This window comes from Mytilus trossulus, chromosome 3, assembly GCF_036588685.1.
Source record: "Mytilus trossulus isolate FHL-02 chromosome 3, PNRI_Mtr1.1.1.hap1, whole genome shotgun sequence".
Taxonomy (NCBI): Eukaryota; Metazoa; Mollusca; class Bivalvia; order Mytilida; family Mytilidae; genus Mytilus; species Mytilus trossulus.
In genome coordinates, this window is record NC_086375.1 from 34771325 (window position 1) to 34790340 (window position 19016).

Below are 19016 nucleotides of genomic sequence, written 5' to 3' on the forward strand. Positions count from 1 at the left end.
AAAAGTTGACACTATCATAATTTCAAGAAGTTGAATATATTCTCCAATCTGCAATAGTTTACACTATCATATCTGCAACAAAAGTGTATAACATTCACAATTTCTCTGCAATCAACAGACATTGAAACCAGTATAAATTAATTTCTCACTTATCAACAGTAGCTGACACTATCAAGTTTTCAACAAAAAATCATAATATTCTCTTCAACAAAAATTACCACTATCATTACATCAACAACATTTTATTACATTCTAATGAATCAACAAAAGTTGACACTTTCACAATCTTATCAAAAGTTGCCAACAATCATCAATTAACAAAAGTTGACAATGTCATAACTTCAACAAAACATGATTATTCCTATTTCCAACAGAAGTTGAAACACTGTCATTACTTCAACAAAAGTTGAAACACTGTCATTACTTCAACAAAAGTTGAAACACTGTCATTACTTCAACAAATGTTGACACTAAAAACTTCCAACAAATCCAGAACATTTTCATCATTAATAAAAAAAAACTTGATTTTACTGTCATGTTGACCATAACCAATTACTGACTAACATAAAGCTACTGATGCACTTCCTTCACTTAAACTAAATTGATAACGACTTTCCATCATACTTGAAGATTTAGATATTAAAAATACCACATGGATTAATATTATTATTGATGAAATTATTGAACAGGAAGTTGAATAGCATTTGATGTGAAAAAACATCTCAGTATAGCATGACCAATCTAATATATAAAAATAAGATGTGGTATGATTGCCAATGAGACAACTTTCCACCAGACTAAATGACATCATCAGTCACTGTATAACCTTCAACAATGAGTAACCAGATGCTCTGCGGGGTGCAGCTTTATACAACAACAGAAGTGAAACCCTGAACAGTTGGGGAAGTATGGACACTACATTTCAGCTTGATACAGCTCTGAATTTGGATTGTGATTAAATAGTTGAAACTACATAGGTTTCTGACACAGAATGAATGTGGTTTAGTTTAAACATATTTATTTATAGTGGATTGGGAAACAAGTTTTGCAACTTATATTAATCCCTTTCCACTTTGCGGGTGCGAGTGCTGCCTTGTAGCGGCATTAGCCTACTCTTTTTCGAAATCTACAAGGGTGTCTTTAACGTGCAAGAGATATGTCTCTCTCTTAACACGGGTCAGCCATTTATCGTCCCCGTCCGACGGACTATCATCGTTTCCTCAAGACCATACTCGCAAATGAATGTGGTTAAGAAATTAAACTTATAAACTTAAAATTTTTAAATTGGACATTTACCTATTATGGTCCAATATCCAAAATCTAAATACATGGTTAGATTCAGCATATCATAGAGCCCCAAGAATTCAACTTTTGATGAAATCAAACAATGTTCAATTTTAGACCCTTCAGACCTCAATAAGGACAAATTTGATAACCGGGCCCAAATACTAAAAATCTAAATACATGGTTAGATTCAGCATATTGAAGAACCCCATATATTCAATTTTTGTTGAAATCAAACAAAGTTTAATGTTGAACCCCGATTTGGACCAACTTGAAAACTGAGCCCATAATCAAAAATCTAAGTACATGTTTAGATTCAGCATATCAAAGAACCCCAAGAATGCAATTTTTGTTAAAGTCAAACAAAAGTTTAATTTTGGACCCTTTGGACCTAAATGTAGACCAATTTGAAAACAGGACCAAAAATTAACAATCCAAATACATGGTTAGATTTGGCATATCAAAGAACCCCAATAATTCATCAAACAAAGTTTAAATTTGGACCCTTTTGGACCCTTATTCCTAAACTGTTGGGACCAAAACTCCCAAAATTAATCCCAACCTTTCTTTTGTGGTCATAAACCTTGTGCTAAAGTTTCATAGATTTCTATTTTCTTATACTAAAGTTATTGTGCAAAAAACAAGAAAAAAATGCTTATTTTGGCCTTTCATTTGTGGTCATAAACCTTATGTTAAAATTTCATAGATTTCTATTTACTTATACTAAAGTTATAGTGCAAAAACAAAAAGTCTTTGGACGACGCCAACGTCATACCAATATACTACCAAAATTTTTTCAAATTTTGCGTTAGTATAAAAACCATACTGCATATTAATCTGTAGCAGACCCCGAAATTATAAGTTTTTAACAGGTCAATGAGAAAAAGCATGGTAACAATAGACAACTTTCGAGTTCGATGCATTTCCGTCAAAAACTCTGGTTTAAGGGAACGTCATTTGTGCGTTTAGGGGCGTCGTCACTTCCGTTCCAATGTTGAGCGAGTGGTTGGAAAACTATAATTCTATATTGTATGAATTATTCGGCAAATTGAATTCTCAAAATTGACAATCAGCACTGCTGTCATTAGGGAATTTTTATTAAGTACCTACGGAATAACAATTATTTCTAGTTTATCCTGCACAATGACGATCACTAAGACGCTTGATGAATAATATTGCAGGGATACAGGCGACCACCTCTGTCTGGTAAATGACGTCATAAAGGCGTGTATAATTGCCAATTTTTTCTGGTGGCGGATGAACTTGAAAGTGGTCTATTTCAGGGTACTCTGATGCATAGATGCTGGGCAAATTGTGACCAATTATTTCTATATCTTGGAGGTGTTAACTATTTGTTTAAAGGTTTATATTTTAGAAGGTTAAAGACGTGAATGCTTCATATCTTGTCTGCAGAAACCTTATGATATTAAATTTCTGTCTGTGAAATGTCTATTTTACATCATTTTCCTGGTTGGCTAGTTTGGGCTTCATGTTGAATTTGTTTTCTTGTCATGTAAAATACTCACTTACTGTGACTTAGTATGAATAATAGGATATTTAACAATATTTGGTATTAAAAGATCATAAAAGAAGACCTTACATTGTTCCTGTCGAGTTAGTTTATAATAGGTCAATTGATTTCGGAAAAGATGAAAGAGAAAGGCTTCAGGAGAAAGATCAAAGTAATGGCTAAAGATGTGAACTGTTGACCTCACATTTGTTTTTGGGTTGAAAATCCACTAGGCCTGGACACAGGTGAGCTAGATATACTCCTATTCTAAAAACTTTCATTAAATAATCAAACAAACTTTATTAAGCATTATTCATTTATTTATTTCAATAACATTCCTAAATAATACAACAGTTACACTTTTAAAGACTACACAATAGTCCATAAAATGTTAAAAGTTTTAAGCATTCAATGTTATAACATATAGCCATTCTAAACACTAGCACTTCTCAAATAAATCTCATCCTATCAAATATTTTGTCATCAAATAAAACCAAATCACCGGTCACAGTATCTAGTAGCACTTTTTTTTTTACAGCTGTGTATTTGTTATAAGATTATACATTTAAATACTTATTTTGTAGATACTTACGGATCTTTTTATATCTAGGATTGATAAGAGACTATAAATTGTACTGATAGCACTTAAAAATTCATTTACCCTTCCAATCAGCAATCTTTAAAATTAAGATTTCTCACAAAAAAATATCATGTGCATGATCCTTTTCAAAACTTTTATGAATCGTACATTTCTCTATCTTAAAAAGTTTTGTTTAGTTAAATTTTGTTTTTTTCCCCAAATATAAAATAATGACAGAATGCATGTTAAATTTCATAAGTTCCCCTCTAATCATATTTATTGACTATATATTTTTTCATCACAATATGCATTTATAAGAAAAATTATTTTTTATTAATTTCATTTATCATTTTTTATAAACCTATTTAGGTTCATAAGTTGAAAAAGTTTTTCCTGGCAAAAGACACTGACGTTTTTACTCCTTCTTTTTATGCATGCGATAAAATATTTATATGAGTACAATTAAACGTAATAAATATTCATGTATACAATTAATGAATTATTTACATATCACAGTATACAAATAATAAATTATTCATGAAACTTTCTACATGTAATCATATATGTAATTTAAAGCATAAAGGTTAACAAAAACAGTACCTTTGAGAAATGTACAAAATATTTACAACTGTTATACATGTATATAGTATTATCTGCCATGCAGTGCGAACTTGAAAAATTATGAAATTTTAAAAACTAACATAATAAGATTTGAAATGAAATCACATTCTGGAAATTAAAGTGCCCCAGAAATAAAAAAATATTAATAAGAAATCAAGAATATGAAACTTTCTTTAAAAAGTAAGAAAACAAAATTCTGTTATCTAGAGTGAGAAAAACTTTCCCTCTTAATATGACATTTCATTTGATTCCCAAGATAGCATTTTATGAATTTTATTCTGTAAATAAATAAATAAATGTGTCTTTTTAAAATTTCGAAATCATAATGCAATGGGAATAAAAGAAGTTCTCAGCGAAGCTTAAATTTAATCAGTTAATGGGCAATAACAAAGCAATTATCCACATAATTCAGTGGCGGATCCAGCACTTTCCATAAGGGGGGGGGCCCTTTGACTGACCTAAGGGGGGGCCCCGCTCCAGTCATGCTTCAGTGATTCACTTTTATGCAACCAAATTTTACCCACGAAAAGGGGGGGGGGGGCAGGCCACCCAGCCCCCCCTGGATCCTCCTATGTAATTAACATTTTTAAGGGGCATAATTATGCAAACAAAAATTGACACACATGGTGACATCAACTGGCCATTACAAAAAATTCATAAACAAGAATGCTGCAAGTCAAATGTACACTAAGTCTTCATATCTCATTTAAACACTATTATAGGGGTTTTACGAGTTCATTTTACTGTAAAATTTGTAATAAATAAAAAAAAAAAACACTTAACACCCGTTCAACCTGTACAGTGAAACACACATTAATGAGGACAAAAATGCTGCATGCCAGGAAAAAAAACAACAATACTGCAACCATGTTTATTTAGGGTAGGTTTATTTTTGTAATTAAAAGAAAAAAATATAGTAGTAGCTAGGGATAGAAAAAAAAATACAAATATACTTTTATATAACCAATATTGATATCACATTAAGGATTTTTCATCAGTGGAAATTGACTGTACTGAACATTGCATAAATTGGAAGCATGTGTCAAATAAATTCTTGTACCAATAAGGACGTATATAGTGAAATTCCATAGTAATGTAGCCTATTGTAACACCTGTCTAACCACAGTTCCAAATGGGTTTGATCTAAGCTGGCATCACTGTAAATAACATTCTGGAACTTGTGAATGATACCTCATATTGAGTATTTGTATAAATGTCTGAACGAAAGTGTCAGGGAATATCTGGATACAGCTAACATAGCTAACACTTGTTTTATGGAAGATAGCATTGTCATCAGCTACAACTCATCTTTACTGCTGCAAAATAAAAGAAATCAAAATATAACAACCAAGAATGTGTCTGCAGTACATGGATGCCCCATCCTCACTATCATTTTCTATGTTCAGTGGATCATAAAAATGGGGGAAAATCTCTAATTTGCCATTAAAATTAGAAAGATCATATCATAGGGAACATGTTTACTAAGTTTCAAGTTGATTGGACTTCAACTTCATTAAAAACTACTTCAACCAAAAACTTTAACCTGAAGCGGTATGAACGGACAGATGGATGGACAAATGAACAGAGGCACAGACCAGAAAACATAATGTCAATAAATGGTCATAAAAGTTTAATTTGTTACTGTTAAATAGCATATACAATTCACATAACAGCTTATTTTGTGTGTTCTTCCATTCCCCCAAAATGAGGGAGGGTAGGAGGGGTCCTGATCCCGAAATACAGGGCTTTAAAACACTAAATCCCGGGCTTAAAAACACGAAATCCTGAGGTCCCGTGATTAAAAAAAGAATTCTCGATCCAGAAAGTGTCAATCCCGAAATCCCAAGCTTAAAAATATCCAATCCTGGAGTCCCGATAAAGGTCCTATCCTCCTCCAAAATAAAATAAAATTGGAAAGTGTACCTGTAGTATTAAATTATATCACAATAGTCTTTCACACAGATTTTCAATGTTTCTGTCTCTCACAGCATTTCAAGAGTTATGTTCGTATGTACAATCTTTCGGAATAGTTGAATTTTCAATATAAAAAAAAAAACCAAAAAAAACTTTACATTTGGAATCCACAGTTTTGTAAAATATTTTTGTTTGTGATGGTAAATAGGTGATGAGTGAAATGAGAAAGCATGATACACACTGTGCACCTTAATAACAATAGTATTCTAAACATACAAAACAATAAGGCTACAAAATTTCATTTCACCGATAGTTTTCATGCAACTTTGGAAATTTAAGACCTTCTTTATTATAAAATAATTTCAATTTACTTGATTTTATTTTTTTAAGTTATGTATGTTTTGATTTGACTTTTAAAATTGAGGCTCTCAAGGGTGTGTGTTGCTCACTTGCATCTTTAACAATGGACAGTTTTTTTTCTACATCATGTCAATTCATATAATTGTTTTAATGCAATGAAAATATGCAGTAAGTAAACAAGCAGTCAAACAAAATGGAATGATGAAATAACTAAGCACCAAAAGAATAATAACCACATGTAACAAAGGGAAGATCCAACATGCATATTATTAAAACCTTGGCCACTGTTTGTCTTTGCTTGTTAACGGAACATAGATAACACCCATTAAGTTCTGCTTTGTAATGGTTCCATCTTGGTTCTTATCCACTTGTAATAGATGCTGGTGTTCTCCTTGTGGACCTACGGGGACAATTAATCTTCCACCAGGCTTCAACTGCTCAACTAACTGTAAATACAATAGTACTTAATTAATAAATCAGCATATGAACAAAACTCACTTCTTATTTCTTTGAATCAAACCAATAAATTCACTAAATTACTTTAATGAAATTTGCACAAATCATCTAAGAAATATTTGGAAGCTCTTGTGATATTTGTGATAATTTTTCATTTCATAAACTTTGCATGATACATGCAAAATCTTAAAAACTACCCAATTACAATTACTTACCCTTATTGGTGAACGTTTTCCATCTTTAAAAAAATTAATGATACAAGACATTAAGAAAAAATATTGAAAAAAAATCTGCAATTTACAACATGATCAACAGAACCCATACACTAATTACTTCAAAGGAGTATGTCCCAGAGAGACAGTACTGACAGTGGCGGATCCAGAAATTGTATAAGAGGGCCCACTCTCGACATGCTTCAGTGATTCCCTATATAATCAACCAATTTTTTCCCACTAAAGGGGGACCTCTGAAAAACCCTCTAAATCCACTTTTGACTGGCCTAATAATTCTGTGAAATCTAAGTTCAGTAGTTGTTATAAACGTTTGGCAATAATATGTTAAAGATTAAAGCAAATACATAATTCTGAAGCTCTTGAGACATTCCATTAATACCAACTGTTTTCAACATAGTGTACTCTTGTGATGAATTCATAATTATGGCTACCAGTAATCTTTTTTGTTTTATAATTTTCACTTTCTGAATTGTTCAATTTAATGGACCAAGTCAACTTTCAGTTAAGATGAGTATCTCTCCCATTGACATCTTTTAATTACCAATGTAGTTTGGTAGAAGGCTGCACCCAATGTCATTATAAAAATAGCTTTTCAGACCATACCAATAGAAACCTTTTAATTAACCTCACTTCTAAAAATCAACTTACAGCCTCAGGTAATTGTGGTGCTGCTGCTCCAACATGGATGGCATCATATGGGGCCTCAGTAGGGTAACCTTTTCTGCCATCACCAGCCACTAAAACCATCCTACCAGATTCCATTAGCTGTTTTGTAAGTGTATTTTTCTTCATATTTTTAACGGACTCATCCACCAGTTCTGGAATATGATCAATGCCAATAGCTTTCCCAGTTTCTCCAAGCTAAAATAATAAGTATATATATTTGAGAAGAGAAAAATACTGTCAATTTCTAGAAATTACTACTGCAGCAGATTTCAGTCAGTATGTAGCTAATGGTAATATCTTTGGTTAGCTTGCTTCTTAGCTGAACCGTGAAGTCATTGTTAGGTAAGGTATACTACCCTCCTTTTAAAGTAGCTTAGACCTACAGAGAGATAGATTGGTTATCTGTTAGGCTAGTCTACTATTAAAGGAGGCTAGTTTACCTAACCTAACAAGAAGAAGATCCAGATGTGAAAAAAACCCACAGGAGACACACAACCATCAACCAGATAAGCTAAAACCTTACCATTATAGCCATACAAGCTGTTAAATAACCACTTCCTGATCCTACATCTAAAACCTTACCATTATAGCCATACAAGCTGTTAAATAACCACTTCCTGATCCTACATCTAAAACCTTACCATTATAGCCATACAAGCTGTTAAATAACCACTTCCTGATCCTACATCTAAAACCTTACCATTATAGCCATACAAGCTGTTAAATAACCACTTCCTGATCCTACATCTAAAACCTTACCATTATAGCCATACAAGCTGTTAAATAACCACTTCCTGATCCTACATCTAAAGCCTTACCATTATAGCCATACCAGCTGTTAAATAACCACTTCCTGATCCTACATCTAAAACCTTACCATTATAGCCATACAAGCTGTTAAATAACCACTGCCTGATCCTACATCTAAAACCTTACCATTATAGCCATACAAGCTGTTAAATAACCACTTCCTGATCCTACATCTAAAACCTTACCGTTAAAGCCATACAAGCTGTTAAATAACCACTTCCTGATCCTACATCTCAAACCTTACCATTATAGCCATACAAGCTGTTAAATAACCACTTCCTGATCCTACATCTAAAACCTTACCTTTATAGCCATACAAGCTGTTAAATAACCACTTCCTGATCCTACATCTCAAACCTTACCATTATAGCCATACAAGCTGTTAAATAACCACTTCCTGATCCTACATCTAAAACCTTACCATTATAGCCATACAAGCTGTTAAATAACCACTTACTGATCCGACATCTAAAACCTTACCATTATAGCCATACAAGCTGTTAAATAACCACTGTCTGATTCTCTCAAACCTTACCATTATAGCCATACAAGCTGTTAAATAACCACTTCCTGATCCTACATCTAAAGCCTTACCTTTATAGCCATACAAGCTGTTAAATAACCACTTCCTGATCCTACATCTAAAACCTTACCATTATAGCCATACAAGCTGTTAAATAACCACTTCCTGATCCTACATCTAAAACCTTACCATTATAGCCATACAAGCTGTTAAATAACCACTTCCTGATCCTACATCTAAAACCTTACCATAATAGCCATACAAGCTGTTAAATAACCACTTCCTGATCCTACATCTAAAGCCTTACCTTTATAGCCATACAAGCTGTTAAATAACCACTTCCTGATCCTACATCTCAACCTTACCATTATAGCCATACAAGCTGTTAAATAACCACTTCCTGATCCTACATCTAAAACCTTACCATTATAGCCATACAAGCTGTTAAATAACCACTTCCTGATCCTACATCTAAAACCTTACCATTATAGCCATACAAGCTGTTAAATAACCACTTCCTGATCCTACATCTAAAACCTTACCATTATAGCCATACAAGCTGTTAAATAACCACTTCCTGATCCTACATCTAAAACCTTACCATTATAGCCATACAAGCTGTTAAATAACCACTTCCTGATCCTACATCTAAAACCTTACCATTATAGCCATACAAGCTGTTAAATAACCACTTCCTGATCCTACATCTAAAGCCTTACCATTATAGCCATACAAGCTGTTAAATAACCACTTCCCGAATCCTACATCTAAAACCTTACCATTTTAGCCATACCAGCTGTTAAATAACCACTTCCTGATCCTACATCTAAAGCCTTACCATTATAGCCATACAAGCTGTTAAATAACCACTTCCTGATCCTACATCTAAAACCTTACCATCATAGCCATACAAGCTGTTAAATAACCACTGCCTGATCCTAAATCTAAAACCTTACCATTATAGCCATACAAGCTGTTAAATAACCACTTCCTGATCCTACATCTCAAACCTTACCATTATAGCCATACAAGCTGTTAAATAACCACTACCTGATCCTACATCTAAAACCTTACCTTTGTAGCCATACAAGCTGTTAAATAACCACTTCCTGATCCTACATCTCAAACCTTACCATTATAGCCATACAAGCTGTTAAATAACCACTTCCTGATCCTACATCTAAAACCTTACCAATATAGCAATACAAGCTGTTAAATAACCACTTCCTGATCCTACATCTAAAACCTTACCATTATAGCCATACAAGCTGTTAAATAACCACTGTCTGACTCTACATCTCAAACCTTACTATTATAGCCATACAAGCTGTTAAATAACCACTTCCTGATCCTACATCTAAAGCCTTACCTTTATAGCCATACAAGCTGTTAAATAACCACTTCCTGATCCTACATCTAAAACCTTACCATTATAGCCATACAAGCTGTTAAATAACCACTTCCTGATCCTACATCTAAAACCTTACCATTATAGCCATACAAGCCATTATAGCCATACAAGCTGTTAAATAACCACTTCCTGATCCTACATCTAAAACCTTACCATTATAGCCATACAAGCTGTTAAATAACCACTTCCTGATCCTACATCTAAAACCTTGCCATTATAGCCATACAAGCTGTTAAATAACCACTTCCTGATCCTACATCTAAAACCTTACCATTATAGCCATACAAGCTGTTAAATAACCACTTCCTGATCCTACATCTAAAGCCTTACCTTTATAGCCATACAAGCTATTAAATAACCACTTCCTGATCCTACATCTCAAACCTTACCATTATAGCCATACAAGCTGTTAAATAACCACTTCCTGATCCTACATCTAAAACCTTACCATTATAGCCATACAAGCTGTTAAATAACCACTTCCTGATCCTACATCTAAAACCTTACCATTATAGCCATACAAGCTGTTAAATAACCACTTCCTGATCCTACATCTAAAACCTTACCATTATAGCCATACAAGCTGTTAAATAACCACTTCCTGATCCTACATCTAAAACCTTACCATTATAGCCATACAAGCTGTTAAATAACCACTTCCTGATCCTACATCTAAAGCCTTACCATTATAGCCATACAAGCTGTTAAATAACCACTTCCGAATCCTACATCTAAAACCTTACCATTTTAGCCATACCAGCTGTTAAATAACCACTTCCTGATCCTACATCTAAAGCCTTACCATTATAGCCATACAAGCTGTTAAATAACCACTTCCTGATCCTACATCTAAAACCTTACCATTATAGCCATACAAGCTGTTAAATAACCACTGCCTGATCCTAAATCTAAAACCTTACCATTATAGCCATACAAGCTGTTAAATAACCACTTCCTGATCCTACATCTCAAACCTTACCATTATAGCCATACAAGCTGTTAAATAACCACTTCCTGATCCTACATCAAAAACCTTACCATTATAGCCATACAAGCTGTTAAATAACCACTTCCTGATCCTACATCTAAAACCTTGCCATTATAGCCATACAAGCTGTTAAATAACCACTTCCTGATCCTACATCTAAAACCTTACCATTATAGCCATACAACCTGTTAAATAACCACTTCCTGATCCTACATCTAAAACCTTACCATTATAGCCATACAAGCTGTTAAATAACCACTTACTGATCCGACATCTAAAACCTTACCATTATAGCCATACAAGCTGTTAAATAACCACTGTCTGATTCTACATCTTAAACCTTACTATTATAGCCATACAAGCTGTTAAATAACCACTTCCTGATCCTACATCTAAAACCTTACCATTATAGCCATACAAGCTGTTAAATAACCACTTCCTGATCCTACATCTAAAACCTTACCATTATAGCCATACAAGCTGTTAAATAACCACTTCCTGATCCTACATCTAAAACCTTACCATTATAGCCATACAAGCTGTTAAATAACCACTTCCTGATCCTACATCTAAAGCCTTACCATTATAGCCATACAAGCTGTTAAATAACCACTTCCCGAATCCTACATCTAAAACCTTACCATTTTAGCCATACCAGCTGTTAAATAACCACTTCCTGATCCTACATCTAAAGCCTTACCATTATAGCCATACAAGCTGTTAAATAACCACTTCCTGATCCTACATCTAAAACCTTACCATCATAGCCATACAAGCTGTTAAATAACCACTGCCTGATCCTAAATCTAAAACCTTACCATTATAGCCATACAAGCTGTTAAATAACCACTTCCTGATCCTACATCTCAAACCTTACCATTATAGCCATACAAGCTGTTAAATAACCACTACCTGATCCTACATTTAAAACCTTACCTTTGTAGCCATACAAGCTGTTAAATAACCACTTCCTGATCCTACATCTCAAACCTTACCATTATAGCCATACAAGCTGTTAAATAACCACTTCCTGATCCTACATCTAAAACCTTACCAATATAGCAATACAAGCTGTTAAATAACCACTTCCTGATCCTACATCTAAAACCTTACCATTATAGCCATACAAGCTGTTAAATAACCACTGTCTGACTCTACATCTCAAACCTTACTATTATAGCCATACAAGCTGTTAAATAACCACTTCCTGATCCTACATCTAAAGCCTTACCTTTATAGCCATACAAGCTGTTAAATAACCACTTCCTGATCCTACATCTAAAACCTTACCATTATAGCCATACAAGCTGTTAAATAACCACTTCCTGATCCTACATCTAAAACCTTACCATTATAGCCATACAAGCCATTATAGCCATACAAGCTGTTAAATAACCACTTCCTGATCCTACATCTAAAACCTTACCATTATAGCCATACAAGCTGTTAAATAACCACTTCCTGATCCTACATCTAAAACCTTGCCATTATAGCCATACAAGCTGTTAAATAACCACTTCCTGATCCTACATCTAAAACCTTACCATTATAGCCATACAAGCTGTTAAATAACCACTTCCTGATCCTACATCTAAAGCCTTACCTTTATAGCCATACAAGCTGTTAAATAACCACTTCCTGATCCTACATCTCAAACCTTACCATTATAGCCATACAAGCTGTTAAATAACCACTTCCTGATCCTACATCTAAAACCTTACCATTATAGCCATACAAGCTGTTAAATAACCACTTCCTGATCCTACATCTAAAACCTTACCATTATAGCCATACAAGCTGTTAAATAACCACTTCCTGATCCTACATCTAAAACCTTACCATTATAGCCATACAAGCTGTTAAATAACCACTTCCTGATCCTACATCTAAAACCTTACCATTATAGCCATACAAGCTGTTAAATAACCACTTCCTGATCCTACATCTAAAGCCTTACCATTATAGCCATACAAGCTGTTAAATAACCACTTCCGAATCCTACATCTAAAACCTTACCATTTTAGCCATACCAGCTGTTAAATAACCACTTCCTGATCCTACATCTAAAGCCTTACCATTATAGCCATACAAGCTGTTAAATAACCACTTCCTGATCCTACATCTAAAACCTTACCATTATAGCCATACAAGCTGTTAAATAACCACTGCCTGATCCTAAATCTAAAACCTTACCATTATAGCCATACAAGCTGTTAAATAACCACTTCCTGATCCTACATCTCAAACCTTACCATTATAGCCATACAAGCTGTTAAATAACCACTTCCTGATCCTACATCAAAAACCTTACCATTATAGCCATACAAGCTGTTAAATAACCACTTCCTGATCCTACATCTAAAACCTTGCCATTATAGCCATACAAGCTGTTAAATAACCACTTCCTGATCCTACATCTAAAACCTTACCATTATAGCCATACAACCTGTTAAATAACCACTTCCTGATCCTACATCTAAAACCTTACCATTATAGCCATACAAGCTGTTAAATAACCACTTACTGATCCGACATCTAAAACCTTACCATTATAGCCATACAAGCTGTTAAATAACCACTGTCTGATTCTACATCTTAAACCTTACTATTATAGCCATACAAGCTGTTAAATAACCACTTCCTGATCCTACATCTAAAGCCTTACCTTTATAGCCATACAAGCTGTTAAATAACCACTTCCTGATCCTACATCTAAAACCTTACCATTATAGCCATACAAGCTGTTAAATAACCACTTCCTGATCCTACATCTAAAACCTTACCATTATAGCCATACAAGCTGTTAAATAACCACTTCCTGATCCTACATCTTAAACCTTACCATTATAGCCATACAAGCTGTTAAATAACCACTTCCTGATCCTACATCTAAAGCCTTACCATTATAGCCATACAAGCTGTTAAATAATCACTTCCTGATCCTATATCTAAAACCTTACCATTAAAGCCATACAAGCTGTTAAATAACCACTTCCTGATCCTACATCTAAAACCTTACCATTTTAGCCATACAAGCTGCTAAATAACCACTTCCTGATCCTACATCTAAAACCTTACCTTTATAGCCATACAAGCTGTTAAATAACCACTTCCTGATCCTACATCTCAAACCTTACCATTATAGCCATACAAGCTGTTAAATAACCACTGCCTGATCCTAAATCTAAAACCTTACCATTATAGCCATACAAGCTGTTAAATAACCACTTCCTGATCCTACATCTAATGCTCTTTTACCTTCTGTCAAGTGATTGGCTAATATCTCTAAGGCATGTGCATGCTGAAATGAAGGTCAATTTTTACATTATTAATTTGTACAAATCCATAAAATTCACAGAGTAACAACAATCATACAATACCTGTGTCTATAAATGCTTCAAAACCATATGGCAATTTTTTTTGCAACCTTTGTTCATCAGCAAAGTCAAGATTGGAAACAAAAACTAAAGTTTAAATCAGATTTGTTTAAAATATCCAAATTCACAAATATCCAATTCTGTTTTGTAAGAAGATTTTTTTTTAAATGATACGAAAAAAGAAAATATGGGTGTGAATGTAATTTTTACAAATAGCACTTGCATGTTCATCTTAATTACTGTGAAGAAGAAAAAAATACTTATACAAAGTGACTACATAGTGTACTACCATAATTTATTGTCAACCAAGGGAGATAATTTGAGTTAATGAACTTATAGTATTTACCATATGAGGGGCACTAATAGTAACTGCATATCCAATGGATTGAGGGGAATCTGCATATGCATTATATTTAGCAAAGCTTCCTCTGTCCACTTGTTTCATAGCCTCAATAACTCCTGGCGTTTTTAAAATTCCATTTCCTAAAAAAGATACAAAATACTTGACCAATTAAGTCTTCCATTCATTTTGTAAAAGTGTATAAAGTTAATACAGAATCCCCATCAAATAAAAGAAGATACAACTTTCAATTTGTTGATTTGTCAATATATTTTGGTCTGCTTACCACTCATTTATTCTATTAATTCTGAATAAACAATAAATTCTGAGAAAACTGATAAATGTGTTACTTCTTCACAGTCAAAGAGATTTATAAATGCTGTATTCCATTCTATATCCTGGTCTCATGTTTTTTTGTATTAATCAAAATGTATTGTGATGTCACAATCTCCATTGAAAAAGCATACATAGTACGAATATATATATATATGTAGAATGTACGAAAACTTATAATTTGGCCATATACAAACGTACATGTCTCTGACTACTTTAACTTTAAAATACCAAATGCATTCTAAGTTTACAATGAATTCATCCAATTAAATAATTAATAATACATAATGCTTCAGAAATGGGTACAATTAAGTTGTTTGAAGTATGAGTTGGTTGACAAGGTTGAGCAAGAGTTTTTAAATTTTAAACACCTTAACACTAATTGTCCTTCATAACTGATCATGAACTTCACAGAATTTATGGTAAATTTTGACATCACAAGAGAAAATGTCTAACAGCACAATGGATTATTTGGTTAAGTGTCACAGACCACCAATTAGCAATAAGGTCTAACTGTCAACGTATATTTGTTCCACCTAACAGAAGTTCCAGTGGAAACTTTATTATAAACAATGTCATAATACCTGTACCTGTTGGAACAAATATTCTATACTATTTATTCCGTTAGGAACATCTACTGTAATATTTATTCCTGTGGAAATAATATTCCAGAATAGTTTTTCCATTTGGAACATATATTATGAAGGAACTTCTATTCCGTGACATAACAAGGGAGGTAAATTTTAGTTAAACTAATTTTCCTTATAGTTGCTCAATTCCGATAATTATTTAGGGGGTCTCATTACATGCATTGTGGGGTTCTGATCCCTGATCCTGCTTACTGTTTTGTCAGATTCCTGTATCCTGCTTACACTATGTACGTAAGGAATTCTCCTTTTTTTTGTTCATTTCCCGTTTCCCGCAAGACAACATTTCCTGTTTTCACGACACAATATTTTGACTTTCACGTGTCATGATTACAAAAAAATTGGCAATCCCCATCACGTTTAGACCCCCTATTAATGTTCTGCATGTTTTAAACTGCTTGTCACTAGTTAACCGTGTTTGTAGGTATTTTTCAGCAGGATTAAACTTCCTTTAAATAAATGTCAGAGTTTTTTTTATGATAGAATGTTGGGACGAGTAGGTCAGTGACGATTTAGTAATGGCTGAAGTTGTCTGTACTTAGGTTACCTTTCAAGTTGTTAATCAAGTCAGTGTTATTGTTGCCACTCGAACGCCATGCCATGACTGGAAATCTTGTAAAAAAGGACCGAATACCAATAAAGATTAATAGATTTGAAACAAACTTTTGGCACAGTTGCCGCAACACCATTTGCAATCAGTCTACAAAAGTTTCACGTTTCTTGACGGAACGCTTATATGCATTCAACTGCTTATAATTCCATGTAAAAGTTTTGATTTTGCACCAATATGAAACATGCACTGATATATAATGCAAATATTCAAATGCCAGGAGGTTGTTTTTTTATGTCGCAGAAAACCGCAAAAAAAATCATTCACGCTGTAAACAACAATCTAGAGAGAACCGAAGGTTAACATGTTTTTCTTTTGTGTAGTGATCATTTAAGGCTATTGTATGGCAACATTGTTAAAAGGATGTAAACTAATTTAGCATTGTAAGTATTAAAAGCATTTCAATTGAGATATGTTTTTTCGAATTATTAATAAAAGAACAATTTTAGTACTTTTTGTGGACATTTTGAATAAATGTTATCCTTTCGTAATCTTAGAAAAAAATATTACTAGGACTAGAACACAGTCACAGTGTCTTGCCTCTTGGTTAGCAGATTTTATTTTTTTAATCAATATTGCTATCGATATTTTTGGATTATATCCATTAGTTGATTTGTTTTGCTGATCATTTTGTTATTTTCAGCTTCTATGTATTATATTTCTGCAAAAAATGAAAAAAAAACACTTGACATATTTACCCCAAAATTGTTATAACCAATCTTTCAGGGGCAATAACTTCTATAGGGGTCATCAGTACATTTTGGCCAAATATTAGTCCAAATAATCTGAATTGATCTCGAAGCAATTTATAGGTCACTGTACAGCCATCTACTATCAGTATAAACAATACCTTATAGTAAACTATCAATGGCTTTGACATAAAAAAAAATATGAAACAATATTTAATTCATAAAATAAAACACAACAAAATAATAATGTTAAAACAAATAACAAAAAAACACATATAACAGAAAACAACCAAGGACAACCATGGAGTTACAAGCTCCTGATTCGTACGGCTGATTAATTTTGCCGTTTATGGTTTGCAAAATCATACCACCAAAATGGGTATATCATCTTTCAAGAACAATTACTCCTCTCCTTAAAGAACTATACTGACAATATTGCTAGCTTTTGTCATGCTGAACATGTTTAGCCATCAGTTTCTCTCTTTCTTATATAATTCCTGCAGAAAAGAAAATACTTTGCTGAGCACAGCCTGATAAAACCACAGAGGTCAAACCCTGAATCGCTCAAGCAAATTTGGACATAATATTCAAGCTTGATATTGTCTGAATTTTGATTGTGATAAATTTTTTTACATCATATAGGTTTCTGAAACAAAATAAATCTGGTTGAAGATCTGAAAAATCTATACAACAATACTGTGCATTTATAGATTTCTTTTTGAAACTATGAAATTTGAAATATTTTAAGAAAGAAAAGATGAAACCCGTAAACAATTGGACCTCTCCCCTCTTTTGGAACAATTACCCCAAACTCAATTCCAGCCTTCACTTTGTATTATATGGAACCTTGTAGTACAATTTTAGATAGATCCATAAAGTAAAACACAAGTTATTGTTTGGAAACTAAAAAAATACTTGTTTTGGACCCTTTTTTCCCCCTGATTCTTGCATGAATGGGGCATTTAACCCCAAATTTAATCCTTTCCTTTGTGATATGGAACCTTGTTGTACAATGTCATAAAGATCCATACACTTATACACAAATTATTGTCTGGAAACTACAAAATGCTTGTTTTTGGCCACTAGTTCCTAAACTGTTGGTACAATAACCCCAAACTAAATCCCAACCTTCCTTTTGTGGTATTGAACCTTCTTGTAAAATTTCATAGAGATCCATTCACTTAAACTCAAGTTATAGTCCCGAAACCAAATTTGTCTTTGGATGACAACATCATAGCATTATATATACCAAAAAAATGTTTGCTGTGGTAATAAAAATCATGTCAGCTAAAATAAAGATGCAGGATCATTGTCAAATCTGTCTGTGTTAAGAACTTGTTTAAACTTGTCAGTTATCTTCTTTTCAATTTTATATTTAAGTTTCATTCTGATTTGTCTATTTTTTTACATTTTCATAGATGGCAACTGCTCCCATGGTCATTGCACAAATATGCAGAAAAAATCAACAACAAAAATCTTGTTAATAACTTTATTCACTTATTATCTTACAATTATAACATGTTGTTCCAGATATAATTTTACATTCAGTTAAGTAAAAGAATCAAGTATACATGTTTATGTGTAACAACATTTTGTGGTTTCAAAATAAAAATTTGTTACAGTAACAAAGTAGATTAAGATTATACACAAATCAAATTTGATAT

The 19016-nt window shown here is 33.2% G+C and overlaps 1 protein-coding gene across 2 annotated transcripts; it reads right to left on the reverse strand.

Annotated features, from left to right (window-relative positions):
* Positions 1 to 3802: 3802 nt before the first annotated feature.
* On the reverse strand, positions 3803 to 16932 carry LOC134711318 (protein-L-isoaspartate(D-aspartate) O-methyltransferase-like). Of its 2 annotated transcripts, none has more exons than XM_063571855.1 (6): positions 16601 to 16932; positions 15080 to 15216; positions 14553 to 14657; positions 7607 to 7819; positions 6503 to 6715; positions 3803 to 5311 (listed from the first exon to the last, which is right to left on the reverse strand). In XM_063571855.1, the coding sequence occupies exons 1-5, from the start codon at positions 16740 to 16742 to the stop codon at positions 6539 to 6541; spliced, it is 774 nt and encodes a 257-aa protein (XP_063427925.1). In that variant the 5' UTR covers positions 16743 to 16932; the 3' UTR covers positions 3803 to 5311; positions 6503 to 6538. The 2 variants fall into 2 exon arrangements, with proteins under 2 accessions (XP_063427925.1, XP_063427924.1); XM_063571854.1 differs by having other exon boundaries at positions 4536 to 5311; positions 6546 to 6715; positions 16601 to 16930.
* Between the last annotated feature and the right edge of the window lie 2084 nt (positions 16933 to 19016).